We start from the raw sequence: 23,187 nt of genomic DNA, 5'->3' as shown, positions 1-23,187 counted from the left end.
TTGTTGTGTTACTTTTGACCCACCTGTGTGTTACTTTTGTCCCTGCTGTCAAGGTCAAAAGTAACAATTCACTACCCTTGTTTAAAGTGAAATTATACAGAAGTCGTTTTACATTTGTTCCAGCTGGTTTTGATAGACCACACTTGTGAGTTATTGACCACAACAAAAATATATCTCTGTCTAAAACATTAACTTTTAAAATTAAGTTTTTCTGAAAATGGCCCCTGCTCACCCCTATTTATGTTAAGTGAAGTCAAGAAAGACTCTATATATATATATATATATATATATATATATATATATATATATATATATATATATATATATATATATATATATATATATATATATATATATATATATATTAGGGATGCACCGATAGGATTTTTTTGGGCCGATACCGATACCGATTTAAACAGACAACTTCTGACCGATGCCGATACCGATATTAAACACTTGTATACAATACTATACAGTTGGTCTATTAGCTAGTTTATTTCTGCATCAAATTATTTTACTGAACATGGATTGTTCAGTAAAATTAACATTCAACTGACCAACATAATAAGAGAGGCACAAATTAAGCTAAAACAAATATAATAAGACAGCATGACAACCTTCAAAGGTGGTTTTAGCTATTCAGCATTTATTTTATTAACAACATTAACACATTTTTTACATATAATGGATTTCTTTATGCAGTTAATTAATAAACAATCGGCATCGGCCTTTCTCGTGCTATTGCCGATATGCCGATGGTTTCAAAATCATCAAATATCGGCCGATTAATATCGGCGGCCGATACATCGGTGCATCACTAATATATATATATATATATATATATATATATATATATATATATATATATATATATATATATATATATATATATATATATATATATATATATATTTTAGTTTTTTAAAACACAACAGTTCAACTTAAAATGTCAGGAGATATATTGTTGACGTTACTGTTAAAAATGCACTTCCAATAAAGTGAGTGTTGGCAAAACCGGTTGTCATTTTTAATGTTGAGGCATTGGGGGTGTTGGCAGCTACTGGAATGTAACTAACAAAGTAACTTGTAATCTAACTTAGTTACTTTTAAAATCAAGTAATCTGTAAAGTAACTTAGTTACTTTTTAAAGGAGTAATCAGTAATCAGTAATCAGATTACTTTTTCAAAGTAACTGTGGCATCACTGCTTAAAACATTAAACGATTAATAAAGGTACAACACTTAACAAAACGACAGTAATTTAACAGTAGATATATACAAAGTTAGTGATAAGGAAGGACTTATCAGCCGCAATTTAGATTATGATGCCTGCTTACTGTGTTGTATACGGTTATTTAGTCACGTCGAGTTTAATGTTTTTTTATTATTACTATACGTATTGTCATTTATGTGTATCATCTTTAGCACCCAGAATCTTTTCTGGCTCAAACATATTTGTGTTCAGCTGTTATTTTTACAAATTAATTTTTTTTAAAACATTTCCCCACATGTAATGACGGAGAATGAAGCTGTCCAATCATAGCAGTGGGTGTTTACATCCAGGTCTTCAATACAGCCCGCCCCTTCAAACGAACCATTTCTCCAGAGAGCCACTAATTCATGTTACAAAATAGCCTATTTCTTATTGCTTTTGATGTTTTTTAATGTAAAAACCATGTGAACATCATAAGTAGACATCAGACAACAGTATAAAACAATAAAATCGACAAACATGAGTCCAAATCTAATAGTACTGCTACTCCAGTGTAAAAATAATAAATCCTGAAACAATATTTACCTTTTAATGCATTTGGCACATTTATCAAAAGCAAGTTACAATACATTACAGATAATCCATTTCATCATTATGGGTGTTCCTGGGATTTGAACACATGATCTGTTGAATTGTTAACACAATGCTCTACAAGATGAGCTACAGGAATAAATTTAACCACTTTATGTAATGCATTAAAATTCATACATTTTGGAGTAATTCAATCGTGAGGTTTATCTTCATTTCACATCATGTTCTTGGACCTGAAGTTGATCTTTGTTCACTGCGCTTTTCTCTGTGAGTCTGCAGCTGTGTGATCGTCTAAAACTTCTCCAACATGAATGACAGCGGTGCAGCTTCTCTCCAGTATACAGTCACTTTTGTTTTATCAGCGTCAAAGACTCAATAAAACTCTTTCTCCTGTGTGAGACTTTATGTGATTATCAAGATTTTTTTTCCGTAAAAAACCCTTATCACACTGAGAGCAGATGAAGGGCCACTCACCAGTGTGAATAACTAAATGTTCCTTAAGGTGGTTTTTACATTTGTAAGTCTTTTCACAATGAGAGCAGCTGTATGGCCTTTCTTCAGTGTGAGACTTTATGTGAACATTTAGAGTTCCTAGTAGTTTAAAACGCTTATCACACTGAGAGCATGCAAATGGTCTCTCATTTGCATGAGTCACTATATGATCCTTAAGATGCTGCTTACATGTGTAAGTCTTTTCACAATGAGGACAGGCGTATGGCCTTTCTTCAGTGTGAGTCTTTATGTGATCATTAAGATGTCTTTTTTGTAGAAACCCCTTATCACACTGAGGGCAGGTGAAAGGCCACTTACCAGTGTGAGTAACTAAATGTTCCCTAAGATCTCTTTTACATGTGTGAGTCTTTTCACACTGAGGACAGGCGTATGACTTTTCTCCAGTGTGAGACTTTATGTGAGCATAAAGTTGTCTTTTTCGTAAAAAACCCTTATCACACTGAGGGCAGGTGAAGGGCCACTCACCAGTGTGAGTAACTAAATGATTCCTAAGACCTCTTTTATATATGTAAGTATTTTCACATTGTGGACAGGCGTGTGACCTTTCTCCGGTGTGAGTCTTTATGTGATCATAAAGATGTCTTTTTCGTAAAAAACCCTTATCACACTGAGGGCAGGTGAAGGGCCTCTCACCAGTGTGAATCACTAAATGATCCTGAAGCTGGTATTTAAATCTGTAAGTCTTTTCACAATGAGGGCAGCTGTATGACCTTACTCCAGCGTGAATCTTTATGTGAACATTAAGATTTTCTAGTTGATAAAAACACTTATCACACTGAGGGCATGCAAAGGATCTCTTATTTGAATGAGTTAATATATGATCCTTAAGGTCCTGTTTACATATGTAAGTCTTTTCACAATAAGGACAGGCGTATGGCCTTTCTCCAGTGTGAGTATTTATGTGATCATCAAGATGTATTTTTCGTAAAAAACCCTTATTACACTGAGGGCAGGTGAAAGGCCACTGACCAGTGTGTCTCACTAAATGTTCCTTAAGGTGGTTTTTACGTTTGTAAGTCTTTTCACATTGAGAGCAGGCGTATGGCCTTACTCCAGCGTGAGTCTTAATGTGAACATTTATATGTTCTTTCTGTGAAAAAGTCTCACCATTAAGATGGCATGTAAAAGAGATTTTGTCTTCTTCTCTTTCTTCAGGTGAATCCTCATCAATCTGTGAGCACTTTTCTTCACTTATGAAATTGTGATGCTGATGTTCATCCTCCATTTCATTTTGTTGGTGACCTTCCTCTTTCACTCGCATTAGACCTAAAACGAACAAATTAAAATGAAATTAAATTAAGAAAAATCAAACCTCAATTTATTCTCAAATTGCAAAAAAAAAGATTATTAGGATGGCTAAATTAAATCTGTTATTTCAACCCCATCAGATGTAGATGACTGTAGTGATGGGCAGTATTGACACACTAGTGACCTCGTGATCTCTAGAAATGAAACTTCAAATACTTTGTAAATTTTCTAAAGCTGGGGATGTGATTAATAAAAAAGCACAGGAGAACAAAAAATATTTTTGAATAAAAATATGTAAATATATTTGTAGTTGCGTTTTTAACAATGTGCATGTTTGTGTAGGTTTGTAAGAAATACAAAAAACTGTGCAATGAAAAATTACAGTTATAATTTATTGGTGTAACAGAAACAGAAGTAACAATTGTCTTATTTTCACGTGGTGACGTATATCAGAGTGAAACTGCTTCTGAAATAAAGGTAGGGCTGGAACTGAATAATCCATCCATAATTAACAGACCATTTCATTAGGGTTGTAAATGGACATGTAAAACTGTCCCTGGATCATTTTTTCACTTAAAAAGCCACATACCTTATATTTAGATATCAAAGAACAATATAACATCTTATTTTAATCTATTCTTGGTCACCTTTAACTAGTCTGAGAAAAATTAATTAGGATAGAATGGCAGATTTCATGAATAGAATGACAACCTTATCCTGGGCATTTTGTTTTCATAGTTAGGCAGATACTATGATGTTGTAGTTACCCACAATTAAGACTGAAAGAGACATTCACCAAGGGACTGTACCTTTAAGGAAAGGGTGGATGATAATGAAGAGTTCCGGTTTTAGGTTGTGTGTTTTGTTTTGATTTCACTCGCAGTACTGTGTGATATTAGTATTGAGGTGGATAGTAAACCTGACTTGACGCATCTCCGTCTCTTGTCTCCTCCTTTACTACACTCTACAATGTATCACCATAGGATCTGCAAGTAATATACCGATAATCACAGCAGCGTGATGCGGTCGTTATCGTGAGCCATGTATTGCATCGTATTGTGAGGTACTCTGTGATTCCCACCTCTAGTTTGAATGCAAATCACGGACACATATCCCGTAATCTGTGTGTGAAAAGAGCTTTAGACACAAACCTCTTTGTTCTTCAGGTGTTATTGTGAATGATTCAGGATCAGTCTCCTCTTTAACACACTCCATCATTACAACAGTGGATCAGAATAGTAGAGTAGTTGAATGTGTTGTGACAGCAGCTGCTTGTTTGACTTCTTCACAGTATTTATAAATGAACTGGTGTGATAGTGACTTCAGCATCTACAGTAACAGACCTGTGAAGATATACATATGACATGACCAAAGTTATAATTTAATAATTCAATCAATACAATCTGTGAAAAGCCAGGTAAAGTAATTTATTGTAATTTCTCAATTATCCATCAGCTATGTTAATGAACTTTATGGAAAAGAGGAGCACGAGTATTTCTTAAAGTTAATGTAAAGCTTATTAACAGATCTGACGGCTTTAAAAGTGAAGTAAATCTCTTTGTTTATTGCCTTGTACAAATGTTGGCTCTTGTGAAACAACTCTCAGAACTTTAAAATAAAGTTTTACAATTTAAACATATTTTGTGTCGTTTTATTTACCTCACACAAACACCTCTTCTTTCACAATCTTCTTTCAACCGACAAACGAGCTGCAGGCTGCAGCGCAACTCTTATGACGCCACGGCACGAAAGGCTCCAAGAGGCAAAATAAAAGTCCCTTTATTCAATCTACGTTCAATATTCGTGAAGTGCAAGTGAATTAATGAACTATCACTTTCTTCACCAAAGAAAATATACAAATTATGATTGAGTGGGTAAAATAAATATATTCAAGGTTAAATATCCCACATTTATCAAACGATTACAATACAGACTATGCCAATGAATAACAGTGCATCTAAATTACGATTAAACTTTATATACCAAAGTAAATAAAATACACTTTATAAAAACTAACACAAAAATATTTTGAAATATAGTAGCTCATATATTAAAATATAAAAATACATATTTTTTATTGTTTGCTGAATGGACTTACAAACAAACATGACAACTAATGCAGACTGATTTGTGAACAAACAACTTATAAGAGTCAGGGCATACATGTATAGATATAATTAACTAGAGAAGTATCCTAATCTAGTTAAGTGTTCCAGGGCAGCTGTATACATACAATTAAAAGTACTTTACATTAAAATAGTGTAAGCAAAAACAGGTGGTCAACAGTTATGATTGTGTTAGGTGTTATGATAACTTGTAATCTTTCAGATTGAAATTCAGTGATACTCAACTTATTTCCTTCATCTAACACCTTTATAGCTCATCACATCATTAATAAATGTATATTTATTCATTTAGCAGATGCTTTTATCCAAAACTACCTTACAAATGAGGAACATTTAAAAAAAATCTTAAGCACCAACAATAAGCATAGTACACAAAGCTTACAATAAGAAATCGTGTTGAAACCGTAAGCAATGTTAAAGTTAACAGTGGAAAGTTGTGAATTATTAATGGATAATCCAATGAATGCAGAAGAGTTGTGTCTTCAAATGATTTTGAAGGATTCAGTGGTCACAGACGATCAGGTGAAGAATGGCAGCTCATTTCACAAAAGAAAGACTGAGCAGTTAAATGTATTGCAAATGTTGTAGACTGTAATACCTTAATCTGATCTGATAATAAAGACATTTAACATGTGAAGCACTTAATAATAAGTGAATAATGACAGAAATGTACAGTTTTTGGTGAACAATTTCTTTAATAATCTCACTTTAGTCACAAAAATTGTAATTGTTGGAAAGCCTGTCCATATTGCAGTTTGGTATCAGTTGAGTGAGTGCTACTGCATTTTTGATGTCTGTTTAGAAAGGCAGTAGACTTTTTAGTTATTCCTTTGATCATTCTGTCTGGTTTGTGGGTTCGAGAGGGAAAAAAAAAACACAAACACACACAAATACCAATGCAACTAAAATAAAGCTCTGTTAATCAAACATAAATCCTCTGGAGCTTGATTCTCTGACCGGAGTCAGGTCCATATCTGCCGCCTCAACCAGTTAAATTGTGGGAGGTCACACCCCTCCATTCCAGTAATCAGTTACTGATTACGAATTACATGACAAAATTTGTAGTCAGTATATAATCTCTTATATTACACATCATTGGTAACATAATCTGACTACTTTTGGATTACATTTAGATTATTTTTGACAAATCTTGTTTGATTTTAAATATATAAAGAGGAAAAAATATATTTAATTATTTTTTACAAACAAGACTCATTTTTAAAGTGCAATGTACGGATAGTTAAAACTTCAGAATACTAAGACTGATTTACTTTGCTATTAGTGTCAACTGATAGTAACACATTGAATAAAACAAAAGCAAACTTTATGAATTTGTAAAGTAAATAAAAACAAAAACAGCAACATTGCAAAAACATTGAATTTCATGAAATTCACTGCAACAACCCTGCTAGGTCTAAAATTTCACCTCACAAATAAAACTGAAGTGTTTTTTTAAACTGCGAGTTTCTTTAAAAATTAAGAGGCGTCTATACATCTAGACAGTGATCAAACACTGAGTGCTGCTCCATTTTGCATCGTCGTTGCTTCTATCTTGTGCGATATGTAATCATGTAATCCATTAAAAAGTAGCGGTAGTCTGATTAAGAGTATTTTAAAATGTAGTTTAATCTAATTACAAGTACTTGATTTTTGGAGTCTGATTAGAGTCTGATTACGTAATCCAGATTACATGTAATCCGTTATTAAAACCCAACTCTGCATGTCGATGATTAACAAAATTTAGATTTTAAGTATACGGATGGAGATAGAAATTATTGCTACCACAAGAGGTGAATCAAATACTCAATTTTAACTAGATAATTTGTTTTATAAGAGATCATTAAACTTAAATGAACATCCTGCAAGTTTCAGAACTGAAAACGTTCGTGATACTGAAATATAACAGCTTTTGGCACCAAGCCAGTATAACGACTGAGTGAGGAATTCAGAGAAATATGAGTAGAATTGAAACCCAAATACAACGAACACTTTTGTAGTTTTTGGTTGTGGAAGAATCATCTATGGGAAGAACACAGACGTTTGTTAAAGTTTGTTTTTGAAGCAGTTCCAGCTCGCGTGGAGAGTGTTTGATGACTTTGTGTACCACGGATTAATTTGTAAAGAAGCAAGTCGATGCTGGATTTGCAGAGAGACTGTGATTAAAAGCACCACTAATATTGTATCTGACAAATATGACACAGCAGTATACACAGTAAGTAAAACATTTTACTTTATTTAAGTTACTGCGTTTCACTATTGATTTGTTAGAAGAGATCGCTTGATATGTCCTGTTGTAACATCCGTGTCTAAACACGTATGTTTGAATGTTTTAATTTACTAAAAACATTAAACGATTAATAAAGGTACAACACTTAACAATACCACAGTAATTTAACGGTAGATATATACAAAGTTAGTTATAAGGAAGGACTTACCAGCCGCAATTTAGATTATGATGCCCGCTTACTGTTGTATACGTTAATTAAGGCAAGGCGTTTGAAAGGTCAAACACTCAACAAAGCTATTTTATCATATAACTGTGGTATTTAACGTTACATGTATGTAAAAGAGCAACACCACAAGCACAATAGAAATATACTAAGTTATTGATAAGGATTTATCAGCCGCAGTTTAGATTCTGATGCGCGCTTACTGTGTCCCTTACGATAAAAAAAGTATACTTCAAGTTCATTATATTAAGTATACTTAAGTAATGTTGGAGTATAGTTTTAAGTATACTTTATGTAGTAAGTGTACTAACATTTATGTTCTAGTAGTAAACCTGTAAGTGTACTGCTTGAATACCGCTTGGGACTAAATTGGCCCACTTTTAGTATATAAAAGTATACTTCTAAGTGTACTATAAGTGTAAGAGTAGTCAACTTTAAGTGTAAAACTAGTGCACAATTGGTACTTCATTTGTACTGCAAGTGAACTCATGAGTATACTAGTAGTTTTCTAGACTTATACTTCAAGTGTACATGCAAATGTTCTGTTAGATTACTATTAGTAAACTAGGAGGTTACTAATTTTGTGCTGCAGGTATACTTCCAAGTGTTCTTTTTATAAACTTTTTGTTAACTAGTAGTTTACTAGTCATATACTGAAAGTGTACATGCAAGTGTTTTGTTAGTGTACTCTTAGTAAACTAGTAGGTTACTTATTGTGTGCTGCAGATATACTTCTAAGTGTTTTTTTTTATATACTTTTAGTTAACTAGTAGTTTACTAGTCATATACTGAAAGTGTACATGCAAGTGTTTTGTTAGTGTACTCTTAGTAAACTAGTAGGTTACTTATTGTGTGCTGCTTGTGTAACAAAGCACTTTGACACTGAGGATCCATCTGCAGGTTTTTATTAAACACACTCATATTCCAACAGGCAAGGTCAAACAACAGCAAACACAGCAATGTAGGGCAGGCAAATCTCGTAGTCATGAAACAGGCAAAAGGGTCAGCAATGACAGCCGGTACAAATCAAGACTTTGCACTGACTGAATGTTTCCAGAGAGTTTATATAGGCTGTTCAATGAGTTTCAGGTGGCAGACTAATCAGTCCAGGCATACGGGATTATGGGAAATGGAGTCCACTGAACGAAAGTTAATATTCAGGGGGTTCAGCCATATATACAGATATATATATATATATACAACCTCAAATCAGAAAAAGTTGGGACACTGTAGAAATTGTGAGTAAAAAAAGGAATGGAATAATTTACAAATCTCATAAACTTATATTTTATTCACAATAGAATATAAATAACATATCAAATGTTGAAAGTGAGACATTTTGAAATGTCATGCCAAATATTGGCTCAATTTGGGTTTTATGAGAGCTACACATTACCAAAAAGTTGGGACAGGTAGCAATAAGAGTATAAAAGTTAAATGTACATATAAGGAACAACTAAAGGACCAATTTGCAACTTCATTGGCAACATGATTGGGTATAAAAAGTGTGGCAGTGTCTCTCAGAAGTCAAGATGGGCAGAGATAGTCTATATTCTATTGTGAATAAAATATAAGTTTATGAGATTGGTAAATTATTCCATTCCTTTTTTACAATTTCTACAGTGTCCCACTGTAGTGTCCCATTATATATATATATATATATATATATATATATATATATATATATATATATATATATATATATATATATATATATATATATATAATTTTTGTATTTATTATTTTTGTTTGATTAGCTCACTGATAGCATACGAAAGATTTAGCTTCAAATTGAAAGTACAATTAAAAGGTACAAGTAAAAAAATTAATACACATTGTATTGTACTTTAAGTGCAATATATTAATATTTATAGTATGATGTTAAGTTCACTTAAAGTAAAGTTGAGTAGTAAACTACTAGTTAACTAAAAGTATAGTAAAAGAAAACTTGCAAGTATACCTGCAGCACACAATTAGTAACTTACTAGTTTACTAAGAGTACACTAACAGAACACTTGCAAGTACACTTTCAGTATGAGTACACTAGTTAACTAAAAGTATAGTAAAAGAATACTTGCAAGTATACCTGCAGCACAAAATTAATAACTTACTAGTTTACTAACACTAATGATTCTCCATAAAGATAATATACATTTGTACACTACATATACTTTCAAAATTTAAATAAAATATACTGTTTCTAAAGGATAAAAATAATGTATTTTATACATATGCTGTCAGTGCATTATTATAATGATAACTTTAACAGATAAAGTAAACCTAAAATAAACTTAAAATAAGTTCAAATTAGTATAATTTAAAAATTGCACAGAACTTTAACTCCAAGTATATTTTTTAAAGTATACTTTTAGAAAATATACTAATTATTTTGAAATATGTTAAAAGTTTAATTGTAAGCAAATAGGTTGTAAGCATAGTACTTTCAATATATTCAAATATGGTACATTTCTTTCTAAGTATATTTGTAATGTACTATTGCAAAGTTAAATATACTTGAAATACAATAAAGTATATGTATTTTTCACCAGGGCTATGGCTTTTTGCAGCTTTCTTGATGTACTTTTCGTTGTTGCATTTTTACTTTATACTTTTAAGTATATGTCAGTAAACAAGTATAGGCCAAATATACTTAGACATTTCGGTCAGTATAGGTCAAGTATACTTTAGTACAATTTAAGTATATTTCTAAGAAGTACCTAAAGTACATTTTAGAGAAGTACATAAAAAGTAAACTGAAAGTATACTTTCTTATTTTAAGTTTAAAAGAAGAATACTTATAGCACACTTCAATAAACTTCTTTTTCGTAAGGGGTTGTATACGATAATTTAGTCACAGCGAGTTTAAAGTGCCCATAGTTTGAAAAACTCACTTTTTCTGGGTTTTGGGGTGTTCATGCGTGTCTCTGATGCTCCCACACGCATACAAACTTGGACAAAAATCCATCCGTGCTGTTTTGAGTGAGATACAGGTTTCTGAATATCCTCTGCCTTGAGTCTCAAATTACACGGTTTCAAACTCAGCTCCGTTGTTACGTAACTAACTATTTCGTCACATTCAGTTTGAATTTTCCCGCCCACCACCCCACTCGCAGGACTTAACCCACCATTAGCTAGAGAGCACAGAGAGAGCAGTCACTTGATACCCTGTGCTGTCATCATGTCTCACGGAAATAACAGCAATTTGGATATTATGGATTATACTCCCGCCTACTTTTAAAAACAAAGTTTTAACGCATGGTTATTGGAACCCGGAGTAACCTTATATACAGTGTGTTACCGAAATGTGATGTAAACAACAGACTATCACAGACTATAACAGACTGTCACTATGTATATTTCACGGATTATACGCATTTGTGGACAAAAATGGTCATTGAATGTATTTTATTGGACTTTCATGGATCCTTCACACATCTGAAACAGACTGGATTCGATTCGCGATCGTTGTATCAACAAAAAAGGTAAGAAGTAACGTTATATTTTGCATGTTGTCATCTTCTGTCACAAAATACTACATTAGAGCATCTATATCTCAAAACAGAGATCATACATTGATGCTATTCCTGTAAATTATACCTTTTAAATGTATAGTGATGTTAAAATTGTTTAAGTTAGGCTATATAGATATTTTTGCAGGCTAGATAGTTTGCAGCGTGGTTTTGAAAGTTAAAAAAAATGTAACGACTTTATTATACAATTCTACAAGAACTAAGTAATAGTGCTTTGCCAAACTAAAAGTGTTTTGCCAAACTAACCGCCCCGGCTTTTCTGACGAGGCTAACCCCCGAGCCTCTAATAACTGTACGGTCTCTAATAACTTGTGCACGCGGTCCACAAGCAGTAAACATCCCCCACTGCGGTCAAGCCAGCCGCCACTCCGAAAAAGACGGTCAAACTAGCCCCCCGTTTTTTTTCTGTGTGCACATAAATTAGACATTACGGTAAATGCACGAGAGGAATGATTTCAAAATAAAAGTTTCTCACTTAATCTGTTGATATTTCTGTTGCATTATGTGTCTGTTTTAAGTCATTGCTAGGGTATTATGGGTGGTTGCTAGGCTGTTTCTCTTGCATTCAGTGTGGTTGCTAGGGTTCTATAATTGGTTGCTAGGCTGTTTCTGTTGCATTCTGTTTGGTTGCTAGGCTGTTTCTGTTGCATTATGTGTCTGTTGTCATTGCTAGGGTATTATGGGTGGTTGCTAGGCTGTTTCTCTTGCATTCTGTGTGGTTGCTAGGGTTATATAAGTGGTTGCTAGGCTGTTTCTGTTGCATTCTGTTTGGTTGCTAGGCTGTTTCTGTTGCATTTTGTGTCTGTTTTAAGTCATTGCTATGGTATTATGGGTGGTTGCTAGGCGGTCTCTCTTGCATTCTGTGTGGTTGCTAGGCTGTTGCTAGGGTTCTTTAAGTTGTTGCTATGGTATTATGGGTGGTTGCTAGGCGGTCTCTCTTGCAATCTGTGTGGTTGCTAGGCTGTTGCTAGGGTTCTTTAAGTTGTTGCTAGGGTATTATGGGTGGTTGCTAGGTTGTTTCTCTTGCATTCTGTGTGGTTGCTGGGCTGTTGCTGGGGTTTTATGCGTGGTTGCTGGGTTGTTTGTGTTGCATTCTGGTTGCTTGCTGTGCTGTTGCTGGGGCTTTTTGAGTGGTTGCTGGGGTGTAGCTTTGGTTTTCTGTGATTGCTGGACTGTTGCTGGGGTTGATGGGTGGTTGCTGGTCTGTTTCTGTTGCGTTCTGTGTCTGTTTAAGTCGTTGCTAGGGTATTATTGGTGGCTGATAGGCTGTTTCTATTGCATTCTGTCTGTTAAAAGTCATTGCTAGGGTATTATGGGTGGTTGCTAGGCTGTTTCTCTTGCATTCAGTGTGGTTGCTAGGGTTCTATAAGTGGTTGCTAGGCTGTTTCTGTTGCATTCCGTTTGGTTGCTAGGCTGTTTCTGTTGCATTATGTGTCTGTTGTCATTGCTAGGGTATTATGGGTGGTTGCTAGGCTGTTTCTCTTGCATTCTGTGTGGTTGCTAGGGTTATATAAGTGGTTGCTAGGCTGTTTCTGTTGCATTCTGTTTGGTTGCTAGGCTGTGTCTGTTGCATTTTGTGTCTGTTTTAAGTCATTGCTATGGTATTATGGGTGGTTGCCTGTTTCTGTTGCATTTTGTGTCTGTTTTAAGTCATTGCTATGGTATTATGGGTGGTTGCTAGGCGGTCTCTCTTGCATTCTGTGTGGTTGCTAGGCTGTTGCTAGGGTTCTTTAAGTTGTTGCTATGGTATTATGGGTGGTTGCTAGGCGGCTTCTCTTGCATTCTGTGTGGTTGCTAGGCTGTTGCTAGGGTTCTTTAAGTTGTTGCTAGGGTATTATGGGTGGTTGCTAGGTTGTTTCTCTTGCATTCTGTGTGGTTGCTAGGCTGTTACTAGGGTTTTATGCGTGGTTGCTAGGTTGTTTGTGTTGCATTCTGGTTGCTTGCTGTGCTATTGCTAGGGCTTTTTAAGTGGTTGCTAGGGTATAGCTTTGGTTTTCTGTGATTGCTAGACTGTTGCTAGGGTTTATGGGTGGTTGCTGGTCTGTTTCTGTTGCGTTCTGTGTCTGTTTAAGTCGTTGTTAGGGTATTATTGGTGGCTGATAGGCTGTTTCTATTGCATTCTGTCTGTTAAAAGTCATTGCTAGGGTATTATGGGTGGTTGCTAGGCTGTTTCTGTTGCATTCTGCATGGTTGCTAGGCTGTTTCTATTGCATTCTATGTCTGTTTTAATTCATTGCTAGGGTATTATGGGTGATTGCTAGGCTATTTCTGTTGCAGTATGTGTCTGTTTAAGTCGTTGCTAGGGTATTATGGGGGGTTGCTATGATGTTTCTGTTGCATTCTGTGTCTGTTTTAAATCATTGCTAGGGTATTGTGGGTGGTTGCTAGGCTATTTCTATTGCATTCTAAGTCGTTGCTAGGGTATTGTAGGTGGTTGCTAGGCTGTTTCTACTGCATTCTGTGTCAGTTTAAAGTCATTGCTAGGGTATTATGGGTGGTTGCTAGGCTGTTTCTGTTGCATTCTGTGTCTGTTTTAAATCATTGTTAAGGTATTGTCGTTGTTTGCTAGGCTATTTCTATTGCATTATGTGTGGTTGCTAGGCTGTTACAATTTTTTTTAATGGTGGCTGGGGTGTGGCTTTGGTTTTCTCTGTGGTTGCTGGGCTGTTGCTGGGCTGTGTGGGTGGTTGCTGGGCTGTTGGTCTGGCGTTCTTTGTGGTTGCTGGGGAGTTGTGGCGGTTGCTGGGCTGTTGCTCTGGGGTTCTGTGTGGTTGCTGGGTTGTTGTTGTGGGGTTCTGGTTGGTTGCTGTGCTGTTGCTCTTGTTTTCTGGGTGGTTGCTGGACTGTTGATAGGGTTTTATTGGTTATTGCTAGGCTTTTGTTGAGATATTACGGTGGATTACTATGAAGTTGCTAGCATATTAAGGGTGGTTGCTAGGCCGCTGCTGTGACACTCTATGTGATTGCTGGGCTGTTGCTAGGCTACGGTATTTAAATTGGTTGCTAGGATATTTCCTGCAAGTAAGCCTACGAAGGCCCTGTATAGGCATAGCCTAAAGGCCCAGTGCAGGTTTGCTATTTCTATAAGATCAAATACATGTTTATTTCTATAAGATCAAAGAGGTGCTTAAAGGAAACGACCTGTTTGCACAGAATAATTTCATCTGAGAGTGACAGTATCCAACCTCAAGGTGTCACTCACACCATACCAGGCCAATCTGATATGGATTTTGTAAAATACAGCTCTCCAAAATATAAGTAATACTTGATTGTTTCTATAAGATCAAATAGGTGCTTAAAGGAAACTACCTGTTTGCAGAGAATGATTTTACCTCAGATTGACAGTATACCATCTGAGGGTGTCACTTACACCGTATTAGGCCAATCTGATATGGAATTTGTAAAATATAGCTCTCCAAAATAACCTAAATACACGTCTATTTCTATAAAATCAAATAGATGTTAAAAGGAAACTACCTGTTTGCACAGAATGATTTTACCTAAGAGTGACAGTATACCACCTCAAGGTGTCACTCACACAATATCAAGTCAATCTGATATGGAGTTTGTAAAATACAGCTCTCCAAAATATCATGAATACTTGGTTGATACTATAAGATCAAATCGTTTTTTTTAAGATCAAATAGATGATTAAAGGAAACTACCTGTTTGCACAGAATGATTTTACCTCAGAGTGACAGTATCCCACCTCAAGGTGTCACTCACAACATATCAGGCCAATCTGATATGGAGTTTGTAAAATACAGCTCTCCAAAATAACCTAAATAGATGTTTATTTCTATAAGATCAAATAGGTGCTTAAAGGAAACTACCTGTTTGCACAGAATGATTTTACCTCAGAGTGACAGTATACCACCTCAAGGTGTCACTCACAACATATCAGGTCAATCTGATATGGAGTTAATAAATTACAGCTCTCCAAAATAACCTAAATACATGTTTATTTTTATGAGATCAAATAGATGTTAAAAGGAAACTACCTGTTTGCACAGAATGATTTAACCTAAGAGTGACAGTATACCACCTCAAGGTGTCACTCACAACATACCAGGCCAATCTGATATGGAGTTTGTAAAATACAGCTCTCCAAAATAACCTAAATACATGTTTATTTCTATAAGATCAAATAGGTGCTTAAAGGAAACTACCTGTTTGCACAGAATGATTTTACCTCAGAGTGACAGTATACCACCTCAATGTGTCACTCACACTGTATCAGGCCAATCTAATATGGAGTTTGTAAAATACAGCTCTCCAAAATAACCTAAATAGATGTTTATTTCTATAAGATCAAATAGGTGCTTAAAGGAAACTACCTGTTTGCACAGAATGATTTTACCTCAGAGTGACAGTATACCACCTCAATTTGTCACTCACACAATATCAAGTCAATTTGATATGAAGTTTGTAAAATACAGCCCTCCAAAATATCATAAATACTTGATTGTTTCTATAAGATCAAATAGTTTTTTTAAGATCAAATAGATGTTTAAAGGAAACTACCTGTTTGCACAGAATGATTTTACCTCAGAGTGACAGTATCCCACCTCAAGGAGTCACTCACAAAATATCAGGTCAATCTGATATGGAGTTTGTAAATTACAGCTCTCCAAAATAACCTAAATACATGTTTTTTTAAATAAGATAAAATAGATGTTAAAAGGAAACTACCTGGTTGCACAGAATGATTTTACCTAAGAGTGACAGTATACCACCTCAAGGTGTCACTCACAACATATCAGGCCAATCTGATATGGAGTTTGTAAAATACAGCTCTCCAAAATAACCTAAATACGTGTTTATTTCTATAAGATCAAATAGGTGCTTAAAGGAAACTACTTGTTTGCACAGAATGATTTTACCTCAGAGTGACAGTATACCACCTCAATGTGTCACTCACACTGTATCAGGCCAATCTGATATGGAGTTTGTAAAATACCGCTCTCCAAAATAACCTAAATAGATGTTTATTTCTATAAGATCAAATAGGTGCTTAAAGGAAACTACCTGTTTGCACAGAATGATTTTACCTCAGAGTGACAGTATACCACCTCAATTTGTCACTCACACAATATCAAGGCAATCTGATATGAAGTTTGTAAAATACAGCCCTCCAAAATATCATAAATTCTTGATTGTTTCTATAAGATCAAATAGTTTTTTTTAAGATCAAATAGATGTTTAAAGGAAACTACCTGTTTGCACAGAATGATTTTACCTCAGAGTGACAGTATCCCACCTCAAGGTGTCACTCACAACATATCAGGTCAATCTGATATGGAGTTTGTAAATTACAGCTCTCCAAAATAACCTAAATACATGTTTATTTTTATAAGATAAAATAGATGTTAAAAGGAAACTACCTGTTTGCACAGAATGATTTTACCTAAGAGTGACAGTATACCACCTCAAGGTGTCACTCACACAATATCAAGTCAATCTGATATGGAGATTGGAAAATACAGCTCTCCAAAATATCATAAATACTTGATTGTTTCTATAAGATCAAATAGTTTTTTTAAGATCAAATAGATGTTTAAAGGAAACTACCTGTTTGCACAGAATGATTGTACCTCAGAGTGACAGTATCCCACCTCAAGGTGTCACTCACAAAATATCAGGTCAATCTGTTATGGAGTTTGTAAATTACAGCTCTCCAAAATAACCTAAATACATGTTTATTTTTATAAGATCAAATAGATGTTAAAAGGAAACTACCTGTTTGCACAGAATTATTTTACCTAGGAGTGACAGTATACCACCTCAAGGTGTCACTCACAACATATCAGGCCAATCTGATATGGAGTTTGTAAAATACAGCTCTCCAAAATAACCTAAATACGTGTTTATTTCTATAAGATCAAATAGGTGCTTAAAGGAAACTACCTGTTTGCACAGAATGATTTTACCTCAGAGTGACAGTATACCACCTCAATGTGTCACTCACACTGTATCAGGCCAATCTGATATGGAGTTTGTAAAATACAGCTCTCCAAAATAACCTAAATAGATGTTTATTTCTATAAGATCAAATAGGTGCTTAAAGGAAACTACCTGTTTGCACGGAATGATTTTGCCTCGGAGTGGCAGTGTGCCACCTCAATTTGTCGCTCACACAGTATCGGGTCAGTCTGGTGTGGAGTTTGTGAAATGCAGCCCTCCAAGATGTCATAGATACTTGATTGTTTCTATAAGATCAAATAGTTTTTTTTAAGATCAAATGGATGTTTGGGGGAAACTGCCTGTTTGCACGGAGTGATTTTACCTCAGAGTGACGGTGTCCCGCCTCGGGGTGTCACTCACAAAATATCAGGTCAATCTGATATGGAGTTTGTAAATTACAGCTCTCCAAAATAACCTAAATACATGTTTTTTTATAAGATAAAATAGATGTTAAAAGGAAACTACCTGGTTGCACAGAATGATTTTACCTAAGAGTGACAGTATACCACCTCAAGGTGTCACTCACAAAATATCAGGTCAATCTGATATGGAGTTTGTAAATTACAGATCTCCAAAATAACCTAAATACATGTTTATTTTTATAAGATCAAATAGATGTTAAAAGGAAACTACCTGTTTGCACAGAATGATTTTACCTAAGAGTGATAGTATACCACCTCAAGGTGTCACTCACAACATATCAGGCCAATCTGATATGAAGTTTGTAAAATACAGCTCTCCAAAATAACCTAAATACATGTTTATTTCTATAAGATCAAATAGGTGCTTAAAGGAAACTACCTGTTTGCACAGAATGATTTTACCTCAGAGTGACAGTATACCACCTCAATGTGTCACACACACTGTATCAGGCCAATCTGATATGGAGTTTGTAAAATACAGCTCTCCAAAATAACCTAAATAGATGTTTATTTCTATAAGATCAAATAGGTGCTTAAAGGAAACTACCTGTTTGCACAGAATGATTTTACCTCAGAGTGACAGTATACTACCTCAATTTGTCACTCACACTGTATCAGGCCAATCTGATATGGAGTTTGTAAAATACAGCTCCCCAAAATAACCCAAATACATGTTATTTTACAAGATCAAATACATGTCCAAAGGAAACTACCTGTTTGCACAGAATGATTTTACCTAAGAGTGACAGTATACCACCTCAAGGTGTCACTCACACAATATCAAGTCAATCTGATATGGAGTTTGTAAAATACAGCTCTCCAAAATATCATAAATACTTGATTGTTTCTATAAGATCAAATATTTTTTTAAGATCAAATAGATGTTTAAAGGAAACTACCTGTTTGCACAGATTGATTTTACCTCAGAGTGACAGTATCCCACCTCAAGGTGTCACTCACAACATATCAGGCCAATCTGATATGGAGTTTGTAAATTACAGCACTCCAAAATATCATAAATAATTGATTGTTTCTATAAGATCAAATAGGTGCTTAAAGAAAACTACCTGTTTGCACAGAGTGATTTTGCCTCGGAGTGGCAGTGTCCCACCTGAAGGTGTCACTCACAACATGTCGGGCCGATCTGGTGTGGAGTTTGTGGATTGCAGCTCTCCAAGATGGCATGAATACATGTTTATTTCTATAGGATCGAGTGGGTGCTTGAAGGAGGCTGCCTGTTTGCACGGAGTGATTTTGCCTAGGAGTGGCAGTGTACCGCCTCGGTGTGTCACTCAAACCATATCAGGCCAATCTGATATGGAGTTTGTAAAATACAGCTCTCCAAAATATCATGAATACTTGGTTGTTTCTATAAGATCAAATAGTTTTTTTTAAGATCAAATAGATGTTTAAAGGAAACTACCTGTTTGCACAGAATGATTTTACCTCAGAGTGACAGTATCCCACCTCAAGGTGTCACTCACAACATATCAGGCCAATCTGATATGGAGTTTGTAAAATACAGCTTTCCAAAATAACCTAAATACATGTTTATTTCTATAAGATAAAATATGTGCTTAAAGGAAACTACCTGTTTGCACAGAATGATTTTACCTCAGAGTGACAGTATACCACCTCAATGTGTCACTCACACTGTATCAGGCCAATCTGATATGGAGTTTGTAAAATACAGCTCTTCAAAATAACCTAAATACATGTTTATTTCTATAAGATCAAATAGGTGCTTAAAGGAAACTACCTGTTTGCACAGAATGATTTTACCTCAGAGTGACAGTATACCACCTCAATTTGTCACTCACACAATATCAAGTCAATCTGATATAAAGTTTGTAAAATACAGCCCTCCAAAATATCATAAATACTTGATTGTTTCTATAAGATCAAATAGTTTTTTTTAAGATCAAATAGATGTTTAAAGGAAACTACCTGTTTGCACAGAATGATTTTACCTCAGAGTGACAGTATCCCACCTCAAGGTGTCACTCACAAAATATCAGGTCAATCTGATATGGAGTTTGTAAATTAAAGCTCTCTAAAATAACCTAAATACATGTTTATTTCTATAAGATCAAATACATGTGCAAAGAAAACTACCTGTTTGCACAGAATCATTTTACCTCAGAGTGACAGTATACCACCTCAAGGTGTCACTCACAACATATCAGGCCAATCTGATATGGAGTTTGTAAAATACAGCTCTCCAAAATAACCTAAATACATGTTTATTTCTATAAGATCAAATAGGTGCTTAAAGGAAACTACCTGTTTGCACAGAATGATTTTACCTCAGAGTGACAGTATACCACCTCAATGTGTCACTCACACCGTATCAGGCCAATGTGATATGGAGTTTGTAAAATACAGCTCTCCAAAATAACATAAATACTCAATTATTTCTATAAAATCAAATATATGGTTAAAGGAAACTACCTGTTAAAAAATAATTTCACTTCAGAGTGACAGGATATCATCTGAAGGTGTCATTAACACAAAATCAGGCCAATCTGATATGGAGTTTGTAAAATACAGCTCTCCAAAATAACCTAAATACATGTTTATTTCTATAAGATCAAATAGATTTTTAAAGGAAACTACCTGTTTGTACAGAATAATTTCAACTCAGATTGACAGTATACTACCTCAAGGTGTCACTCACACAATATAAAGTCAATCTGATACAGAGTTTGTAAAATAAAATGTGTATTTAAATTCTTTTGAAGAGCTGTATTTGACAAATTCCATATCAGATTGGCCTGATATGTTGTGAGTGATATCCTGAGATGGGATACTGTCCATATGAAGTTACATTATTCTATGCAAACAGGTAGTTTCCTTTAAGCATCTATTTGATCTTATAGAAATAATTGAGTATTTATGCTATTTTGGAGAGCTGTGTTTTACAAACTCCATATCAGATTGGCCTGATTTTGTGTGAGTGACACCCCCAGATGATACACTGCCACTCCGAGGCAAAATCACTCTGTGCAAACAAGTAGTTTCTTTTAAGCACCTATTTGATCTAATAGAAACGATCAAGTATTTGTGATATTTTGGAGGGCTGTAATTTACAAACTCCATATCAGATTGACTTGACATTGTGTGAGTGACACCTTGAGGTGGTATACTGTCAATCTGAGGTGAAATTATTCTGTGCAAACAGGTAGTTTCCTTTAAACATCTATTTGATTTTAGAGAAATAATTGAGTTTTCATGCTATTTTGGAGAGCTGTATTTTACAAACTCCATATCATATTGACTTGATATTGTGTGAGTGACACCTTGAGGTGGTATACTGTCACTCTGAGGTAAAATCATTCTGTGCAAACAGGTAGTTTCCTTTAAGCACCTATTTGATCTTATAGAAATAAACATGTATTTAGGTTATTTTGAAGAGCTGTATTTTACAAACTCCATATCATATTGACTTGATATTGTGTGAGTGACACCTTGAGGTGGTATACTGTCAATCTGAGGTGAAATTATTCTGTGCAAACAGGTAGTTTCCTTTAAACATCTATTTGATTTTATAGAAATAAACATGTATTTAGGTTATTTTGGAGAGCTGTATTTCACAAACTCCACATCAGACTGGCCCGACATGCCGTAAGCGGCACCCCCAGATGGTATACTGTCACTCTGAAGTGAAATTACTTTGTGCAAACAGGCAGTTTCATTTAAACATGTATTTGATCTTATAGAAATAACATGTATTTAGGTTATTTCGGAGAGCTGTATTTTACAAACTCCATATCAGATTGGCCTGATACGGTGTGAGTGACACCCTGAGATGGTATACTGTCAATCTGAGGTGAAATTATTCTGTGCAAACAGGTAGTTTCCTTTAAGCACCTATTTGATCTCATAGAAACAATCATGTATTTATGATATTTTGGAGAGCTGTATTTTACAAACTCCATATCAGATTGGTCTGATATGGTTTGAGTGACACATCGAGGTGGTACACTGTCAATCTGAGGTGAAATTATTCTGTGCAAACAGGTAGTTTCCTTTAAACATGTATTTGATCTTATAAAATAACATGTATTTAGGTTATTTTGGAGAGCTGTATTTTACAAACTCCATATCAGATTGGCCTGATACGGTGTGAGTGACACCCTGAGATGGTATACTGTCACTCTGACGTAAAATCATTCTGTGCAAACAGGTAGTTTCCTTTAAGCACCTATTTGATCTTATAGAAACAATCAAGTATTTATGATATTTTGGAGAGCTGTATTTAACAAACTCCATATCAGATTGGCCTGATATGGTTTGAGTGACACGTTGAGGTGGTATACTGTCAATCTGAGGTGAAATTATTCTCTGCAGACAGGTAGTTTCCTTTAAACATGTATTTGATCTTATAAAATAACATGTATTTAGGTTATTTTGGAGAGCTGTATTTTACAAACTCCATATCAGATTGACTTGATATTGTGTAAGTGACACCTTGAGGTGGTATACTGTCAATCTGAGGTGAAATTATTCTGTGCAAACAGGTAGTTTCCTTTAAACATGTATTTGATCTTATAGAAATAACATGTATTTAGGTTATTTTGGAGAGATGTATTTTACAAACTCCATATCAGATTGGCCTGATATGATGTAAGTGACACCCTCAGATGGTATACTGTCACTCTGAAGTGAAATTACTTTGTGCAAACAGGCAGTTTCCTTTAAACATGTATTTGATCTTATAAAATAACATGTATTTAGGTTATTTTGGAGAGCTGTATTTTACAAACTCCATATCAGATTGGCCTGATACGGTGTGAGTGACACCCTGAGATGGTATACTGTCACTCTGAGGTAAAATCATTCTGTGCAAACAGGTAGTTTCCTTTAAGCACCTATTTGATCTCATAGAAACAATCATGTATTTATGATATTTTGGAGAGCTGTATTTTACAAACTCCATATCAGATTGGTCTGATATGGTTTGAGTGACACATTGAGGTGGTATACTGTCATTCTGAGGTGAAATTATTCTGCGCAAACAGGTAGTTTTCTTTGCACATGTATTTGATCTTATAGAAATAAACATGTATTTGATCTTATAAATATGTATTTAGGTTATTTTGGAAAGCTGTATTTTACAACAGCCTAACAA

The 23,187-nt window shown here is 34.8% G+C and overlaps 3 protein-coding genes across 5 annotated transcripts in view; all 3 read right to left on the bottom strand.

Annotated features, from left to right (window-relative positions):
* The window catches only part of LOC129451856 (uncharacterized), a 196,249-nt gene that overhangs the window by 91,085 nt on the left and 81,977 nt on the right, over positions 1–23,187 (bottom strand). The window lies entirely within an intron of this gene.
* LOC129452195 (uncharacterized) overlaps positions 1–23,187 on the bottom strand; it is a 153,558-nt gene that overhangs the window by 55,593 nt on the left and 74,778 nt on the right. The gene's annotated exons all lie outside the window — the stretch shown is intronic.
* On the bottom strand, positions 1,788–5,376 carry LOC141353069 (uncharacterized). The gene is made up of 3 exons (XM_073859474.1): positions 5,224–5,376; positions 4,716–4,907; positions 1,788–3,582 (listed from the first exon to the last, which is right to left on the bottom strand). The coding sequence occupies exons 2-3, from the start codon at positions 4,780–4,782 to the stop codon at positions 2,168–2,170; spliced, it is 1,482 nt and encodes a 493-aa protein (XP_073715575.1). The 5' UTR covers positions 4,783–4,907; positions 5,224–5,376; the 3' UTR covers positions 1,788–2,167.

Source organism: Misgurnus anguillicaudatus, chromosome 21 (assembly GCF_027580225.2).
Source record: "Misgurnus anguillicaudatus chromosome 21, ASM2758022v2, whole genome shotgun sequence".
NCBI lineage: Eukaryota > Metazoa > Chordata > Actinopteri > Cypriniformes > Cobitidae > Misgurnus > Misgurnus anguillicaudatus.
The sequence above is the reverse complement of the archived record's forward strand: the minus strand, read 5'-3'. Positions and strand labels throughout refer to the sequence as shown.